This window comes from Vidua chalybeata, chromosome 4, assembly GCF_026979565.1.
Source record: "Vidua chalybeata isolate OUT-0048 chromosome 4, bVidCha1 merged haplotype, whole genome shotgun sequence".
In the NCBI taxonomy this organism is placed as follows: domain Eukaryota; kingdom Metazoa; phylum Chordata; class Aves; order Passeriformes; family Viduidae; genus Vidua; species Vidua chalybeata.
The window spans coordinates 56,185,411-56,204,607 of record NC_071533.1 but is presented as its reverse complement, the minus strand read 5'-3'; the positions used below and the strand labels follow the sequence as shown (position 1 = coordinate 56,204,607).

Genomic DNA, 19,197 nt, shown 5'->3' with positions numbered 1-19,197 from the left:
ACATTCAAAAGCCTGCACTTGTCAAGAAATAATCCCCCCACAATTTCTCAACTGGCTCTGGCAACATGCCAAGTCTAAACCATGCCAAATGAATTAGCTCAACAAAGGTGTAAATATGCTCAGACAAAAAGATCTAACACGTGACTGCTTTGTGTGATGTTCTTTCAATTAGCCATATTCCAATAAGCCTCAGTTTTAACTTCATAAGCCTTAAAATTCATCTGGCATTGGTGAATTCTCCTCCCCCTCAGTAATTAACTATTTAGCTGTGACTAATGAAAAAAGAAGTCAAATTGCGTATTGGTTTTATCAGAAGTTATAGATAATTAATTAAACATTAGTTCTATTTAAACTGGTTGAGTGTTATTATGAAAAAGTAAGTAATCAGTGCTGAGTTATCTTTCATTTTCATATTCTATATGCTCAACTGAGCACACTCACAAACATAAAAGTTTCTTCTCATCATAAATACTCTTTGGAAATTATTCATATTTTTGTCTTTAGATATTTTCAAGAATTTTGGAAGGTTTATGGCAGTTAAATTAAAAAAAAACCTTAAAAGGCATAAAGAAGAAACTCATAATAACTGGAACAAATGCTACATAAATATACAGTAATAAATAGTGGGTCATTATACCCTATTTAACATTACAAACTGGTATCATCACAATGAAGAAAAATGTGAAAATTTGTCATGTTTTGTTGATCCATACTGTGATCATACAGTATTTTTCCTCCTAAATTGTCCATCCACCAAGTATGTTTAAAATGTCACAGACTAGTTCCTATTACAACTATCAAAAACAGTAAGACACAGTATGGAAAGCATTTTATTTTAAATAAATATTTTTTATTATAAACATTTCGACCCATATTCCCCATGTCTATACTAAAGGAGAAAATCCAAGGCCAGTTATAATAATGAAGAAGATATTTAAGGAGCAGGAGATCTGCAAATGGATAGGACAAGTGTAATAAACACCATTTTAGATCATACTGTAGGAATCAGAAGGGACCGAATGTGTGTTTAACCTTAGGACTTCGCTTTCCCTAACTCTTATCATGCCCATTAGAAAAAAAATATAATATATAAATATATAATATATAATATTATATATATATATAATATATAAAATATATAATATATAAAATATATAAGGATTCATCCATATAAGAGTTTCATCCTATTCTGCTCCAGGAATTTAGAATCATTTTGTTCTGTATTTCTGCCATGTGGGAGGATTAAGCCCACCCAGAAGAGCAGGCTGCCTGCAGCCAGGTGGCTGAGCCTTGCCACACATTCAGCAGCCCAAGAGCAGCAGGACCCTCCGTGGTACCATACACACTGCAGGACCCTGACACTCTCTTAATTTGCATTTTCCAGGAAAATGATTGGACTCTGAACTAAGCCCTTCTCTTGCACTGTTCTTGCACTAAGCTCTTCTCTGGAGTGTTCCTTGTCCTTTTACAACCCAGTTGTTTCTGTGCTGCCATGAACTCAGTGGGAGCTGCTGACTCCACGGAGCTGATCGTGGGGTTTTGTTTCACACTGCACAGCAGTTCATACCTCCTACTGACTTAGGAATTGTGCTACTACTTTCTTCCGTAGCTGTGGTCTGTTCTGTACTCACAAAACAGCCATTACAGATCCATGGACAAAATGATACCAAAACACTGAACTAAAAATAAACCTCGATCAAAAAAAAGCAGATTTTTTTTCTCATCCTGGAAATGATGATGCTGGTTTGCATTTTTTGGTGTGATTTTCAAAGTTTTCATGGTCTGCTTTACAATATTGGATTTTTTTCTGAGATCATTTATCAGTCCATAAAATTTTTGAATAAAAAGACATCCATTTTTTCTATTGCCTTCAGTATTGAGGAACAGCAAAATAATTCTGTTAAAGTACTGTAATGCTTCTTGAGTTTAGTTAAAAACACTTAGAAAAAAAAAGAAATCTCCCCTTCTCTGATATTATTTATAGATATTTTCTTTCTGTATTTCCAAATAGTCTTTTGCATTAATGCATTTCAATGGCACTCAATTATGCAGTCCTATTTTAACTCTGCAAATATCCTCACTTTTAACTCACCATTATTGGCAGATACAAAGTATTTATGTTGGATAAAAGCAATTATGTATGCCTTCATTGCCCAAAATCTAATACCAATGGCATTTTTCAAATAGTCTGTGACTACTTTTCAGCAATGTCAGTGCAATTTTTTTTTTTTTCCTGTGGAAAATCATGAGAATAGTCTCACTTAACCACATTCAGTTCTGCAGTAGAAATGACAGAGTGAGAGAGAATGTAATGGTGGAAAGCTTGTATCCCAACCAGTTTAAGCAAACCAAGGAAACATTTCGCTTGAAGATTTATTTTTGTGTGCATGAATGAATATGCACATTTTTTGAAGACTGCAAGAAAGCACTCTCGTGGTCAAGTTAAAAAGTAGCCTTTTACCCAAAAGTTCATTTACCACACTCAGATGTGATGCTATATTTCTAGTGGAACTTTCAGTATTGTATGAGGGGATTGTATACCTGGGAAGGTATTTAAAAAGTGGATAAAACCGAGTGGCGATGACATATGAAAATTCACCGTTCTTATTTTAATTACAGCACATAAGGCAGGCTGAAAAAAAAAAAAAAAAACACAAAAAAACAACAACAAAATCGATCTCTTAATCTCCTTGTCGCTCCGTCTGCACCAAGCCCGGAGGAAGTTTGTGCTGCCGGCGGCCCGTAGTTCCCCTGGCAACCCGCAGAAAGCGTCGGCGGCGCCGCGGGGCCCGCGGGCAGCGGGGACAGCGCTGCGCGGAGCCCGGCGTGCCCGGAGTGCGACGTGTCCGGAGCCCGGCGTGCCCGGAGTGCGGCGTGCCCGGTTCCCGGCGTGCCCGGAGTGCGACGTGCCCGGATCCCGGCGTGCCCGGTTCCTGGCGTGCCCGGATCCCGGCGTGCCCGGTTCCCGGCGTGCCCGGAGTGCGACGTGCCCGGATCCCGGCGTGCCCGGTTCCTGGCGTGCCCGGTTCCTGGCGTGCCCGGATCCCGGCGTGCCCGGAGTGCGACGTGCCCGGATCCCGGCGTGCCCGGATCCCGGCGTGTCCGGTTCCTGGCGTGCCCGGATCCCGGCGTGCCCGGATCCCGGCGTGTCCGGATCCCGGGGTGCCCGGAGCCCGGCGTGCCCGGAGTGCGACGTGCCCAGGCAGCGGGAGCCGGGGACGGGACAGGGACCCAGGGCAGCGGGGCGGCCTCCTCGTGCTCCCGCGGGGTCCCTGGATGTCCCACGGGGCTGAGGAGGGCCGGGCCGGGGGCTCTGTGGGAGCTCGCCGGAGCTTCTCTGCCTGAGCCTCTCGGCGGTGACGGCGCTCGAAGCCCCGCTTGTGTTTCTGCCTCTGCAATCCGGGAGAGTTGGCACTCAGCAGGGTAAGGGAGCAACCTCACCTTTCAGATCCTGCTGACTTCGACTTCCATTCTGCCTGCCTTAAGTGACTTCTAGATCCCGAGCTCCAGGCTGTGCTTTTCCTGCTTTGAAAGATGTCTCTTAAAAGTGCTTCTCCTATTTCTGTTTAAAGTGTCGCTCCTTTATTTGAAGTCTGGCATCTGCTAGTAGATGGGTCACTTCTGTATCAAACCTCGCTTGTTTGATTCACGGCTGTGCTTCACCTGTCTGATCTCTCTACAAAAACGTGTGACCCTTCCAGCTCCTCACTACACGAGAGCATTCATCTCTGAAGAGTGAGACCTCCTTGTGAAAAGTACTTTTTCTGGTCAGTGCTATCTAATGTACCTTAGCGTGTATTTTCATTACTTGGAAAATAGAAAAAAATAAAAACATCTCATTTACTTCTAAATACTTTTCTGAGAAAAATATTTATATAGGTATTAGCAAGCTGATTGTATTATTTGTACATTTCAAAGTTTGACACGGGTAGCACTGTTTTGTGGTACATGCTGCTGCTGTCAAGAACTTACCTCGTACTTTTATAGTATGAAAATATTTTTTCTTAATTTTCTGACAGTTAAAAGTCTGTCTTCTAATGCTAATGTGATTAGAACTTTATGATAACAAATGGACATACAAAATCAGTAGATTTTTTCTATAGTAATGTTTTCCATTTGACTTCTGTTTTACAAGAATAGTCCCCATAAGTGTCATGTAAATTTCTGTGAGTTATGAACTAATTGTAGTGTATTATTTCTTTTTAAACGAAATTGACTAATTGACTAATTGTAGTGTATTATTTCTTTTTAAAAGACTTTCAGTGAAGACAGGCTACATTCTGGAAATGATAGGAAAGAGAAAACAAAATGTACAGAGATGAACTGATTTGAATCACTAGTTCTGATTAAATCATCAGTAAAGAAGTATTGATTTAAACTTTCAATTTTAGTTTTATTTTGTATTTTAGCTGCTTTGCTAATCATTATTATATGTTGTTTCACAGCATTCAGTAAAATTGTATACTTCATTTAATTCTTTCCACAAGTCATAGAGACAGCTTATCTACACATGTGCTGGGACCTTATCACTTACCAGAAACAGAAGCAATGCTAAAGATTTCATAATGTAGATGATGACAAAGGTACCTGACTGGAAATCCTGCTCAGAGGGTGGAATAGCCAAGCTAAACAAGGAGTGCACGTGCAAGAGTCTGGCAGAGATTAGGGCAGGTGGCTGATAAAGCTGAGGGCAAGAGAGTACCATGGCAAATCTGTCTGATTCATCCTGATCTCAGTATTTGGCATTTAATCATATTTAAAAAAAAACCAGTTGTCATCAAGAGTGATGGCTGGACAGCAAGCACACAGCTCTTCCCTGAGGCAATGTTTGTTTCTGTGTGTGGCTTCCTATTATTTTCATCTCTATATAGTGCTATATATGCTATACATGCTATATATGCTTTTTCAGAATAGGAATCTAATGTCTTATTTACTAATTTTTTTTCCATGGAGAATACACCACAGCAAAAATTACTGAACATTATAATATTCAAAACCAGGGTTTTCACAATTTATAATTTTATTTATATTTGAAATCTTGTAATCTCCCAGGAATAATTTATATTATTCATCATAATATCAGACTTGGTATGTTAAATAAGTAGAGAAATATTATTTTTATTTGGGACACTTCAACCCAATTACATACATTTGTAGTGATGTGTAGCTGGTACATTGACTTACGGAAGATAAGTGTACCTAAATCAGTATTAAATGATGTAGACAAAGTTATTTTTGCAGTCTTTTTAGAAAAGTATTTTCATTCTTCTTAATGGAATTTGAATTCATTTTCTGTGGGTTTTTTTTTTTTTTTTTTTTTTTTTTTTTTTTTTTTTTTTGCTGCCTCGCATTTCTGTTCTCATCTCTTATTGACTGTGGTTTGGGTTTTGTGTCCTGAATATACTTGCTTCATTCCTTCATCCTGGACCTTCCTCAAATTGTTGTTTTTTCTGATGTAACTGTACCCATTTTACTCTGGGCTCTTTTGCTGAAGCCTGTAGTGCTGCTCATTTTTTTTGTAGGCTACCCTAAAAACAGACTGTATGTAATTCATTTTTGCTGCAGGTCTCAAAGAACACAAGTAAAGAGGAGCGGGTTAGGAAATGTGTGCATTTGAAATATGGAGTGACAGGACTATTACAATTGCCCCATGCACTGTGTCTGATATATCAGATTTACTTGGTTGGTTGTTCATGTCAGTCTTTGGGCCTGGGGATTCTAACCCTTCCGATTCTGTCACATAGCAATGAAAATTTATATATATATATTTTTTTTTTTCTTTTTTTTTAGGAAGCAATGTTCTAAGAATGTCATCAGGCATCCAAATAAAAACAAAGTCTGCAGCCCAGAAAAGCAAGACATGTTCTCCAGAATCACAGCCAAAGCCTAGTGCCAAGCTGAATCCTAAAACTATTGATCCAGTATGTGTAAATGGTGGTGGTTTTGTTTGGTTAAAATCCATCTGTGGTTTGAAGAGTGTTCCTTACTTTGTGAAATTGCATGCAGGACATGCTTCTTCTGGTCCTATTTTTTAAACTGAAATTAAACTTTTGTTATTAATCATACATACCTTATCTTCTAAGCTCAAATGCCTGAAGGTATAACATTGTTTATTACATTTCTATAAAAATTCATTTTGGTACAGTTGTGCTTTGGATGGTAACTGTAATTTTTTTATGTACTATTGCCCTAAAAAGAGATTTAGAGTTAAATATTGAAAAGGGTTGGTTTTTCCTTACTTCTAAGGTTTGGCACCTGCTGCTTTAGAGAAACTTAGTTATGCAATGAAACCAAGAATCAGGTGGCATATTGAAGGTATTCAAGGCATCATAAAATCTGGCAAATTAATTGCTAGTGAACATTATTTGAAACTCACAGTTACTGTGACTATGTAATCCTTCAGGAAAAATTTGTATTCTTGGGAGAGTAGAAATTAAAGGAGTTGTTTATTTCCTGGAAGTCCCGTGCCTGGAGAACTAGCATTGAATGCATGAATTGTAGTTCACCACTGAGCCATATAATTTGGCAATTAGTAATGTCACAGGCTTTTTAAAAAGTGAATGAAATGCAGAGGTACTTTACTAATAAACAGAGGCTGAATACTTTAATGTGGGCATCTTTTTTTACTTGAAATCTCTTTGCAAGTAGCACAATGACCAAAATTAAGCTGTGAACACAATTTTATTAATCTAATGTAGGTTTAAACACTCAAAAGATAAAAATTGAGATTTCATGGTATTTCCTTTTGAATGCTTTGTGATAAGGTGTATTACCTGGGAAGCAGCATTAAATGATCATGCTAATAAATAATATAATAGTTCATATGTATAAGAAGCATGTATGTTATAAAAACCAAATTTGTGCAGCTTTTACTTGCATGAAGGTCCTAGTTTCCTTCTCCGGTATGCCCTTCCTAGATTCTCACCCAGTATGAACCTCCCTGTGCATTTGCAGCACTCTCTCTCCATCTTGCCCAATATTTGGGGTTTCTCCCACATCTTGCCACCATATACTTTTGTCTATACCCAGATCAAGATGGAATTGCAGTAAAACTGCCTTCTGCATGTTACCAGTATAAAAACATGAGCTTCAGGGAAGTAGGAGCTCCTTGCTCTGCGTAGGAAAGAGCTGTAAGGGCTTGTATTACCATTTTCAACAAAAAAAAAAACAAAAAAAACCCAAAAAAACAAAAAACAAACAAACAAACAAACAAACAAAAAACAAAAACAAACAAAAAAAAAAAAAACAAAACAAAAAAACTAAAGTGATTACATCAGGAGACCACTGATTGTACATTTTTATTCATTTTAATAACTTCCCAGACCAATGAGTCTTAAAAGCAGTTTCCACATAAGTGTATCACTTACATGTTTTCCATTGCATAGCTGCAGTTCTTTTTTTAAATTTGTTTTAGAATCATATGATTAAGTTCATTTTTTGGTAAACTTCTGTTTTAACATATTCATAATAGCTATAAAACATTACTGTTATAAATAAATAATGTTTTTTTTTCTGTCCTCACAGTTTCATGCTTATTCTCAACCACCATCTCCATTTGCTGCTACATATGCTAGAGGTGGCATTCCGTGTAGGTATGTTGGGTTTGCTTCTCATTTTTACTAAATATATTATGAAATAGTGTTTCATCTTTTAGTTAGGTTGTTTGATTCCATTCAATTCTGGAAAAAAATCTAATACTTTACTCTTTTCAGAACAGAAAGCAACTTCCCATGCCTTTGAAATTGTCTTCTTTTGGTTCTTTTTTTATGCTGTATTAATATCAAAGCCACATTTTTAAAGAATTAAGTATGTGCACACTTGGTTTCCTAAACATCTTTCACAAATTATATTTTCAGGTAATTGTATTTACTTATCCCTACTAACAAAGATAATAAAATTAGTGCCATTTTAATAAGTAGACCTTTCACAGCCTTAATAGTATGACAACATGTTACTGGATTTCCTATTCTGTAGTTTTCAGGCATATGAAATATTAACAAAACTACTCACAAGTAAGTTTAGGGTGTTTTAAGTTACTTAGTTATATATTTGCCTAGACAATAAATATTCTGGTGTTTTGTCACATGGATGCAGAATTACAAAAATATAAGCCATCATTAATAAGATGTACATGTATATAATTGTATTATAAAATATTATTATAAAATAATCATTAATACATAGTATTAATACATTTATTTGTATCTTCGGAGTAAATAGTAAATTCCAGTATGATCTTCCTTCGGTTTCAACTGCTTTCCCTTATCCATTGCTATTTGAGGAAAAATGTTTCTTGATATACTTGTCAAAATAAGTAACTTTGGAAAAGGAGTATCTTCTGTGTTGGCATGAGAGGCATCTATAATTTTTATAACTTCTATTTTCTGATTTCTGTGTGATTAGGAACAGAATTTTGAAAACTACCATATTCTGGGAATTCGGTATAATTTCACTGTTGACCATTATAGATATATACAGGTTGGACTCCATGACCCCAGACATCTTTGCCAACTTAGTTGATTCTCTGCTTATACCATTTCACTAAGGAAAACATTATGTATTGAGATTGTGTATGTAATGTAGGAATACAACAAACTAATTGCTGATACATTTAAAGCAAATAGTGTTAGCAATAAATTATGTATTATATATGTTATTTTGTTAAAACTTTATTCTTTATATAGGTTAGTGCATGGATCAGTAAAGCACAAACTGCAGTGGGAATGCCCTCCTGAAACTGTTCCCTTTGATCCTCTTCTTTTAACACTGGCAGAGGTAAACTCAATTTCCTGCAACATTAAGCACACAATCATTTCCTATTTGCAAATGTAATTTTTTAACAATCTAAGTTAGCTAGTTTAGGCTCAGCTACTAGAGAAATATTAAAAAAAAAAAAACATTTGTGAGGATATTGTATGAATGAAAATGGTCAAGAACGTTGCTATTTGTAGTTCTTTAGTTAGAGCTTTCTGGGCTAGAACTTTTGACAGCTAGGTCAAGCTGTTTAATCTTCAAGATACTGATCAAATTCAAGACCAAATCTCAGATGCCCAACTGTTGAATGAAATTTGTGGTTTTGCAGATTCTTTTGTAAACTAAATTGTTTTGCTTATTTCTGTATATAATACCTACCTTATGAAGTAAGAATGATCTCCTCAATAGACTGAATTAGTACAGTGGAAATAGGATCCTGTAAATAAGTGGAAGAGAAATACTATACACTGTGTTGAGGCTTCTGTTTTCTCAGAATCAGCTGTGACATTTGTCACCAAATATGTTCCAGCTGTCTAAATAAATGCTGAACATAATGTTGCAGGTAGAATAAAGTGCATATATTGAGGTGGCTTACATTCTTTTTTCTTTTTTCCTTTTTTTCTTCCTGTTTTCCTTTTTCTTTTCTTGGTTTCCTTTCTCCCTTTGTTTCTTTTTTTCCCCTTTTTTTTTAAATACTAAACAAAACTGTCAATTCCTAAGGTAACGTAAAACTTTTTTTATGTTAAGAAAAAAGGCTTCAGACACATGTCTTTAAATCTTTGAGTTTTGTCAATCAGACTTTCACTAGATGTGCATCTTTGTGCTATCTACAAATTTTTAGTGTTGCATAGAGACGTATGTGGTGTGGGGTGTCTTTACTTCCATAGTTCACCTTCTATTCTTTTTTTCCTTCAGGGTGCAAAATCCCTATTCAAATATGGCCTGTTCTAGTTCATGGTCTCATTGAAAAAATACCTTGGGTTGTTAGATGGAAGGTAGTGAGGTACAAATATTGATTGAATTGGTAGTATTCATAATGTGAGTTTTAATATTCAATATTCTAAAAGAAAAATGAATTAGAATATTCTGTGAGCAGAGTTGTACCCAGTGGCTCCACATGGTGGAGTTAGTGTACTTTATAATTTGAACTATCTGACAAAATCTAAACATGGTCTTGCTGCTGTGTGGAACTTTTAAAACATGTTTTTGTTTAAGAGAAGTCTCAGTATTAAGAAAATCATGTTTTACATTTGCAACAGGGACTAAGAGAGACAAAACATCCTTATACTTTTGTTTCCAAGGAGGGTTTTAAAGAATTACTTCTAGTTGAAGGTGCTGCTGAAAAAGCTATTCCCTTGTTGCCTCGTCTAGTTCCAGTCTTAAAGGCTGCATTGGTATGTCTTACTCTTCATGCAGAGATTTTAATGGGTTTGATTTTTTTTTCTTCTGCTGGTGGGAACTACATGGGTAATATTAATGTAATGAATCTATCGCATGGGCTTTTGGTTTGGGGGGTAAGAATGATTTCTCTTTCTGTTGTTAACCCTGCCTTGGTTAATTAGCTAAATATGTCTGTAAATATAAATTAAGATGGGCAACTCCTTGTATAACTATATGACAGTTGCTATGGGAAAATTTTATGAGACTGTTTTCTTAAAGGTTTTAATATAAGCAGAAATAAATGCATATATTTGTGGGCGTTTTTATATGTCCACACAATAACACGCAAAAAATAAAAAGGAGGTGAAGTAAAATGGATATGCAGGAATAAATACTTGTCTATTACATGTAACAATTCAAAACACACTACAAAGGTAAAACAGAATCACAAAATAAGAGACCCACAAGGATCATTGGGTCCAACTCCCAGCCCTGCACAGCATCATTTCCAGAATATGTCAATGAGCAAAAAGGAAGACTACATTTATAGTGTTTGAGGTCATATTCTTAATTTTAAAAAAATGTTTTTAATTCTTCTACACCATTAGAAAATAAAGTGACATATTGGCTTTGAAAGTTATCTATTTTGGATCTTTTGAAAAAGATCTTTGAGAGCCCTTTTCTGGTTTAGTAAGTAGCTGTCCCTTAATCTAGCTGTGTTTCAGTTCTGATTTAATAGAGATGGCTTGAAGTTTGAAAATTAATTGTGATCTCAAATCAGAGATGTAACAGAAGTTCAGAATTTTGTGTTATCACTATCTTTGGTTTAGCTTAAAGGCAAAATTAGAAAAAATATTCTTGTCTCTTCCTCCAATTAATATTACTCTTCTGATAATTTTTATTGTTGCACTGTTTTGGTACTATGCCTTGTTAAATCTTCTACTAGACAGGCAGTCTAGTTTCTTTTTTTTAATTAAAAAGAAAATGTTCAGGGCCCGGATGCTGGAGAGGAAAAATAGTTGTTTAAATAAACTTATAATTTAGTATGAGACCAAAATAAGTTGTTATGAGTTTATTTCTCTGCTAAAGGAAAAGCAGCATAACTAAACCATTAGAGAAGTCAGGTATAGAAGAACCTTCCCATGGGAGAAAATAAAGATGACAAAGAACCACAGAAGTAGATAAGAGCCTGATAACTGCTGGCAGGTGTAGTTGGCAGAGGACTAAATTAACTGACGAAGAAAGTCATTGGCTCCTCTGTTTTTCCAACAAAGAAAGTTATTGTTATGAATTACATAGAAATTACTCAGAATTCATTCCATTTTTTAACTAAAATGGTGTGTCTCAATTTCAACATATCAGCATTTGAAAGGTTATTTCTAATATGCTGTGGAATACTGAAATTATTAGTGTAGCAAGCTGTTCTGCAAGCCACATTTTTTATTTCAGCAATAGTAAATTATTAGTTTTGTTGTCTCAGAAGAAATGTAAGACTATTGTGGAAATTTCATGGATGCTTTTGTTTTCCACTTTAAACATATGCCTTGGCTTTAAATTTGCCCTCTAGTGACTAATATTCAGTCATATTGTACTCTATTTCTAAGCTTATATCATTATAGCAATTAGCATTTGCACAGTACTTTTAATGTTTAAAACTACTCCATACAATCATAATGCATAGATTGCAGTTTAGAAAAACTTACTTTGTCTGAATCTTACTCACAGGATTTTCTTTCTTTCTTTCCCTTCTGAAGGCTCATGCAGATGATGAAGTATTTGGAAGGGGATTGGATGCTCTAGTGCAATTGAGTGCTGTTGTTGGCCCATCTCTTAATGATCATCTTAAACTTCTACTCACAAATGTAAGTTTTTAATGCTGTAATAAAATTTGTATTTTAATGGCATTCTTGTTGAGATGTTACTATACTATCTGCACAGATACAGTGGAGGACTCAGCAGTTCCATGAAAAGCATTTCATACAGCACCCAGTGTGAGTCCTTTGTTTTTTTATAATACGGTGACTTACAAAGTTCTAGTAAGGTTCAAAAACTGTTGTTAATGTAAAGTGGAGAATAATGGAAGTCTTCTCTCTACTATTTATGAAAACATCCAGATGCGTTTTTTGGAGAAAAAATTATTGCAAAATGAGTTTTTAATTTTAAGTCTGAATATCTTAGCAAAACCATGAACGCTTCAATATAGCAGAAGCAAATATTCCCATTCTTTTCAGATGGGAATGCTGCACAAGGAAGTTATCATTAAATAAGCTTTGAGTGGGATTATGAGAAGTATTTGTATACCAAGTTATTCTGAGGACATCCTTCCTCTGTCAGACAGGCTTTTCATGGTTTCTTTTAACCTGCTTGCAAAGTGCACTTTTACAGCAAAATAAAAGGACTTTTTTTGACAATCAATACAGAAGAGAAATTACAGCAGGTTTTTTTTTTTTTTTTTAAGTATTTCTACTACAAGAAATCTCTTTTAATGCACATGGGAAAAAAAGTTAACTTTTCATGTGGACAATTCTTTAAGAATGACTTTTTCTTAGGTGGATATTTCTTTCAAATTTGTTTGGTGAAAGAAAAAGAAATATTTTTGTGGGTTAACAGACCAGTTTTCTTAGAATTTAAGTTTCTCTTTAGTTAACTTTTTATTCCAGTTGCTTTTCTTGAATTCCATACTTTGACATCAGTTCCAAGTTATAAAGTAATCTTTCTTTATGGCTTTAATTTTGCAAAGGTGAGATGGAATAAAGTAACAAAATAGGTTATTATTGCCTCTTTGCATATATTGTACTATATTGTGCAACAAACCTTTTTATTTTACTTTCCCAATAGCTTTTAAAGAGATTAATGGACAAGAAATATAGAGAAGAAGTTACTGTTGCTTTACAAAAGTTGGAGCACTGTGGTGGAAAGGTGAATTGATCAGATGTTTATTCAGTAATCTACACATTTTGTAATCTATTCAGTAATCTATAAATTCAGTAATCTATACAATTTTGTCAGAACAGCTTTCATCTCTGGTTTTGTTACCATGTTCTTGCTTTAGTATGGCTGGGATACATAATTGGTGTTCCATTTTCTGGAATTAAATATGTTTCTCAACAAGATTTGCTCTTGCAAAATTTACTTTTTGCTGTTATTGATGACACCTGCCTGTTCCCACTAATAGTTTATTGTTTATGCTATTTCCTGAAGGAATCTTACATTCCAGTCCACCCTAGTTAACCCAGAGTTTGGATCTGCAATGGCTATAAATCAAAAAGATGCTTTAAGTAATAGATGGCAGAGGTTTCTTCTGTTGAACATTCTTTCGACAAATGCTGTGCTGCACAAAGGAGAAAAGGAGAAAAAATGAGGAGTACTGACTTAGATGTTCATCTAGAAGAGAAAATATTTGCTTTCTTGACCCTATGAACAGTTGTATGTGTTATATTAAATAGTTATTCATAAAGAATAGGAATAACTTGAGGAGCAGGGACCATACAGTACTGAGCTTGTTTGCCTTAGCCAGTAGGTGCCCAAATAATCAGTAGTCACCTCTTCATTTTTGTGTGTATGCTCATGTCATTTAAAAGCAGTAGCAGTGTTTGTACTACAGACTTGAAAAATGTCATGAAAAATGAAGGAGGATGAGATTTCTTTATTTATATGAAGTGAGACAAGAAAAGGAAAATTATGGCTTGTCTTAATGTTTTGAAAATTTAGATCTAGATAACATAATTAATCCAGTGAGTCATTAACCTCTGATTCTTCTGTTAGTCCCCTAATTTCTTGTAGTCTTCTCTGCTTTGTGAGTAAGTCTTAATGTATATCTTTTAAAAAGACCATAAAATAAAGCAAAAAAAAACCTGGAAACAAACTAGTAAGTTGTGGTGACAAGCAATATTATATAATCCAACCAATTAATTTATCAAATTTATTTTCTAAATGAGTCATTTAACATATGATTCTTACTTTTGTTGGAAATCCCTTCTAGAACATCATTGCTCTACATGAAAATCCTTATTGTTTCATGTTTATATTTGTGCCCCATTTTAGGTGTGAGTTTATAGGTCCCTTACTTTGGATGTTTACTCCCCAGCATTAGTTATCATAATGGTGCTTTTTCTCAGTTCATTATTTTCAGCCCTTTTGACAGTAAATTTCTTAGCAAATATTAACTTTTTAGCTTTCTTCTGTTTGATAATAGCAAAGATAACTAAGTAAAAGTTGTGAATTATGCAATTTATAGAGACTATATGAGTACTGTTATATGTAGTGCTAGTGCCCCTTATTTTGTTTAAATTTGTTTTCTTCAACAGGCAACTGTGGCGATTATCAAATCTAAAATTCCAACCTATTGTTCTATCTACTCTTGAACAAGGAAACTGTAGTGATTTATACTGTAAGGTGAAGTTTGGAAAGAAGCTCTCTGTAAATATCACTGACACTTATTTGGGGTATAATATATTCTCTTAAAATAATAATTATTCCTCCATTAGTATAATGGAGAGCAGGAGTCTTATCAGTTTGTGAATATGTAATTATGGAAGACTTCTCTTTGTATATTTGTATATGCATTGGGCTTACAATGACACTGATTAATGTGCTATTATTTCAAAAGAAGAATAAATATTGATTCTTATTTAGTTTTTAATTTCAATTTCATTTGTTATATCTGTAGTGCTTAATATGTTTCGTATATTTGTGTGATGCAAAGCAATTTAGTTGTAATTACTTAAATAAAATCTTACTTGGTGCTAAATCACATGTGTATAGCTGCTTTTGAAATACATAACTTCTTTTGTGATACAGCACAGATGGACACATTTAGGTTCATCAGGACTAGGTTAGACATAGAACTTCAGCCCTCACAGACTTCTTCAGAGTCAGCTTTTAAAGGTGTGAAGCTGAAGCCAGTAAACAGGTAGGATATGGTCCAAAGCTGAACTTGCTCAGTGCATTTTCATCATGTTTTGAGAGCCTGGAGGGGCTCTGGGGAATACAGTGTAGAGGCATCAGGTTGCTCCACAGAGCCACAGCTAAGGCTTTGCTCAGCTAATTAGTTCCTGTTAGCTTTGAGCCTACTGAATGGGAGCTGGGTGGAGGAAGCAACTTTGGCGTAGTTACACTGTGCTCCCTTTGCATTGAGTTCAGTAATGTTACAGATATGCTTGGGATTTGCTTGTGAATTCAGGTCCAGACAAGTTAATGAACTTCTGAATATGGAAGCTATGAAAAATATAAGTTAAAGGCAAAAATAAGATTGTACAAGACAGCTTACCTGGCTGTCAAGCTTTGGAGGGTACAGCATTTGTCCTTTAATGTATTTGAATTTGATTGCAAAATAATTCCTAATTGGTTCTTGTAATAAATACTGTTCAGGGACATGTTGTATTTGTGTACACTGTCAGAGAGAGTTAACTGAAGTAACAAAATTTGCGCAGAATGTTTTCCCCTGGCAAATATTCAATTCTGGCATTTAAAGTTGTTGGAAAGGATGGATTTTTGTCATAAGAAGATGCTGATGCATAGAGTATTAATAAAAGTCTGTCATGTGAAAGCAATTTCAGAAGTTTTTTTTTTTTTTAAATTACCACAGCCTGGCTAAAGTTCACTGCAGGACCGATCTCTGTCAAGATAAATGTATTTGTGCTTCAAAAAAAAAAAAAAAAAAAAAAAAAAAAGTATTTCTTCAATAAGCATTTTTGCCAGCAGGTATTTAACAGCTGAAAAAATTGATCATGGTCCTTTTTTTCTTCATGTTTACTTTATTTTTTTTCTTTTTTTTTTTTTACAAAATGTGCACATTTAGTTTACACAAACACTCTACAGCAGATTTCAGGTGTACATGTATTGTACTACTCTTATCCTACACTGGTGATAGCAGAGCAGCCTTCAACATGCCTCTAACATTCCATCTCTACACCAGAATAGATACCTGATTTACTTTTACAAAATAATTCTTGTAACCTTCTTTCTACTTCATTAATCCCCTTTCACACTTTCTGCAGCAATGTCACAATGAAGGTTGGCCTATCTCTGATAGCATTTCACCTATTTTGAAATATTGGCATCGACTCTGTGGACAGTATTTCTTAAAAATTACATGGATGGAGGGGCAGTGTTATATTTTATATGCATACTTTCTTAGAAGAATCTTTCTAGGTTCAGAATTAAGTAGCTCCAATCTTAATGAAGAAATGATCTTAAAAAATGTAAAGCATTTATCACATATAGATGACATATAGCTAAAGTTTTCATTGTTTTCCTGGCTCTGTCTCATAGTTAAAGGTATTACAAAAAGATGAAATAGATGTTAGGCTCTAGCAGTCATTATTAGTAGAGGTTACTATGGTATGTAGTGATGTTCATTCTCAGCACTAAAGTGGGATGGCAGTTTTCAAAGGTTCATGCCTTTTTCTTCATTAAAGGCAGAAAGACACATACTTAGGAAAGCAGTGTTAGGATCCAGTTAAGGTTTCTTCATGAAAAATTGGAAGTCAGAAGATCCTTAATTTTAAGCAAAGAACTTCACATACACATCCAAAAAGAATTAAAAATACAATATGTAGGACTTCTGATATGTCATGATAAATTAAGTGCAGACTTATTAGGTGAGATTGAGAGAAGTTTACTCATATTTTTTAGGGAATAAACAACTTGTTTGTTTGTTTGTTTTGTTTTGTTTTATTACAGTTCTTGCTCTCAAGTTACCTGTGCAGTTATGTTTGGGTTTTGGGGGCTTTTTTCTGAAGAGAAAAACAAGTCAAAGTTGGAAGGCAATTATAGCAAGGTGTGCATTACGCATTTATTATAGCATTTTAAATCAAAATATTTAAATCAAAATATTATTCAAAAATGAGGACTACACTGTAGAAATATGAGAAGAAAATAAATTGTAATGCCTCTGTATAAATTAGAAGCTAAAGATTTAAGAAGTACGCTTTAACACCTGGAGCTTAGTCCAGTACAAATGAGTAGCAAAACTAAGAATATTTATTTAATCTCCATGTGATTGTATCTATTTTAACTAGGGATTGGAATGATAAGAAAGGTGCATAATGTCAGTTGTATTTTGTTTGAGTTTGTAGTAAGAACCTGATTTTTTCAGTACAGTCCTATTAACTAAATAGCCACTGTGGAAGTACCAGAATGTATAATTTAGAAAGGGGTTTTTGTTGGGAAGGGTTTATAATAAAAAATTTACTTGCATAATACATGTCTCAGTGTAAAGCTGAGTAACTTTATTTATGGTAAAGTGGGAAATCCATTTTTTAGATAATGTTGCAGAATAGCTCATATTTGTCCATTAATTGTAGACCTAGTGTCTTCGTTAAATCACATTTTCAAAGAGCTGCATGGATCTCATTATATTCTCATCCTGTAAAAAAAGACAACACATAACCAAAAATCACACACCATTTCAAATGTAGTTGGTGGATATCTATACTGAAATGTGGTAGAACATTTTAATTAATTGCAACATTTTTTTTCAGCTTATTTGGAGAAATGGTTAGCAGAAAAAAGTTGTTAATGGGTCCATGGTTAAATAAGTTTTTCTGTATATTAATGAAGTCAAAACTACTTTGTCAAGAATACAGTAGCATATTAAGAAAATTAGATCTGTAACATTTCTGAGGTTATCAGTTTATATTCAGGATAACAGAATACACCTAGACAATAAATACTGATGGAATAGTTGTATCAAGTGTGAATCTGTACATGTAATTGCTTGTCCTGTGCACAGTACACAGGATCCTTTTTGCAATCCTAGGGCTTCTGCTTCATAGGGATGACTAAGAAAAACAGACTGAAGTGTGCACCATTGCTGAGCCAAAGTCTGTCAGTTTGACAAGTATCACCACAGCACACTTCAGCTCCTCAATTCAGATTTTCTGTGTGTTCACACTGAAAGATGGAGAATGCTTCTAAATGCTACTTCTGCTTTCTGATTGCTTTGCATTAGGTAATTTTTTAACAAAATATTAATCTTTCCAGTTGTTTATTATACCGATACTCTTTGCTCCAGATTTTATCAGCAGGTAACTCTCAGCACAGTAGTCAGCAAAAAAATATTTTTCTTTGTAAGCTTTACTTTTCAGTGTATAGAAGAAAGAGTTACTTGCAGTAGCCCATTTTTGTTGGTGCTTCTGGATCAACAGTTGCTAGCACAAAAAATATATATACAAAATATAAGAGCTTATTACATGCTCATTTAGCGTTTGCTGGTCTCCACTGTAATGATCCCTCTCTTTAGTACTTTCTTCAGAGATGATACAGCCATCTTTAATTTTAATGCATAAAAAGACTGAATTACAGATTATTTTTGAATGTTTAATGAAAGATGTGCATCAAAAACCCACTTCTTAGAAAGGTTGTCTCAATAGTATTCTCCACTACTGTTAAGTATGTGAGATTTCTGCACATTAATCTTCTAGTAACATGTGTTCAGTATCAATTTCCAGTTAAATTAGTCACTGTTCAGTCTAGTGGGTGATTTGCTTTGTAGAAAATGATGTCTGAGTAATTAGCTTAAATTGTGTTATGAAACATGCACAGTGGGGTTTTTTATCTATGATTCTGTATTTCATCTCAAGTGATGCTGATGTAAGGAATGATCTGTGTGCTATTTTGTACAATAAAGTAACTTATGGAAGCAATGATATGTAATTTTAAAAATACACTATATAGGCTAATGCTTGAAAATTTTGTATAGCAAAGCTACTATATTGAATTACTGAAAGTTAAAATAAACAACCCTTTTGCTCACTGCATTGCTTTGAAACATCAATAAACTAGTGAATGTCACTGATGTAAGGTTAACATATTGGTTTAACTTAAGTCACTTGTCATATAATTAGTACAAATATTTTTGGTACATACATTAGCAATTAAGCTCAGTAAATGTGCAATCAAACAACATGCTCTGAATCTGCGAATTGTTTTGACACTTCCTACCAATTTTACTACATATGTATTATCATGAATGAAACTGGTAGTTTTCCAAAATCAACTCCATATTTCTGAGGCTAGCTGTTTCTTTACAGGAGACTTCCAAAGCCACTCCCTTAGTCA

General features: G+C 34.6%; 2 protein-coding genes across 13 annotated transcripts in view; one reads left to right on the top strand and one right to left on the bottom strand.

Annotated features, from left to right (window-relative positions):
* The first annotated feature begins 3,301 nt into the window (after nt 1–3,301).
* On the top strand, nt 3,302–15,640 carry PACRGL (parkin coregulated like). 4 transcript variants are annotated; one of them, XM_053941747.1, is made up of 8 exons: nt 3,302–3,423; nt 5,791–5,921; nt 7,525–7,592; nt 8,685–8,775; nt 10,014–10,148; nt 11,889–11,996; nt 12,973–13,053; nt 14,442–15,640. In XM_053941747.1, the coding sequence occupies exons 2-8, from the start codon at nt 5,808–5,810 to the stop codon at nt 14,496–14,498; spliced, it is 654 nt and encodes a 217-aa protein (XP_053797722.1). In that variant the 5' UTR covers nt 3,302–3,423; nt 5,791–5,807; the 3' UTR covers nt 14,499–15,640. The 4 variants fall into 4 exon arrangements, with proteins under 4 accessions (XP_053797722.1, XP_053797720.1, XP_053797719.1 ...); XM_053941745.1 differs by lacking the exon at nt 3,302–3,423 and adding an exon at nt 3,656–3,767 and having other exon boundaries at nt 10,056–10,148; XM_053941744.1 differs by lacking the exon at nt 3,302–3,423 and adding an exon at nt 3,656–3,767.
* Nucleotides 15,641–17,345: 1,705 nt separating this feature from the next.
* Nucleotides 17,346–19,197, bottom strand: part of KCNIP4 (potassium voltage-gated channel interacting protein 4) — a 385,279-nt gene continuing 383,427 nt past the window's right edge. For all 9 annotated transcript variants that reach the window (XM_053941131.1, XM_053941138.1, XM_053941133.1 and 6 more), the window contains one exon: nt 17,346–17,503. In XM_053941131.1, coding sequence (XP_053797106.1) covers nt 17,456–17,503 — 48 coding nt within the window. In that variant the 3' untranslated portion in view covers nt 17,346–17,455. The remainder of the gene's footprint in view (nt 17,504–19,197) is intronic.

Coding starts and splice junctions, on each gene's coding strand:
- PACRGL (XM_053941747.1), top strand. CDS start 5,808: ATGTCATCAGGCATCCAAATAAAAACAAAGTCTGCAGCCCAGAAAAGC. Junction 7,593..8,684: donor AGAGGTGGCATTCCGTGTAG/GTATGTTGGGTT, acceptor TTCTTTATATAG/GTTAGTGCATGGATCAGTAA. Junction 8,776..10,013: donor TTCTTTTAACACTGGCAGAG/GTAAACTCAATT, acceptor CATTTGCAACAG/GGACTAAGAGAGACAAAACA.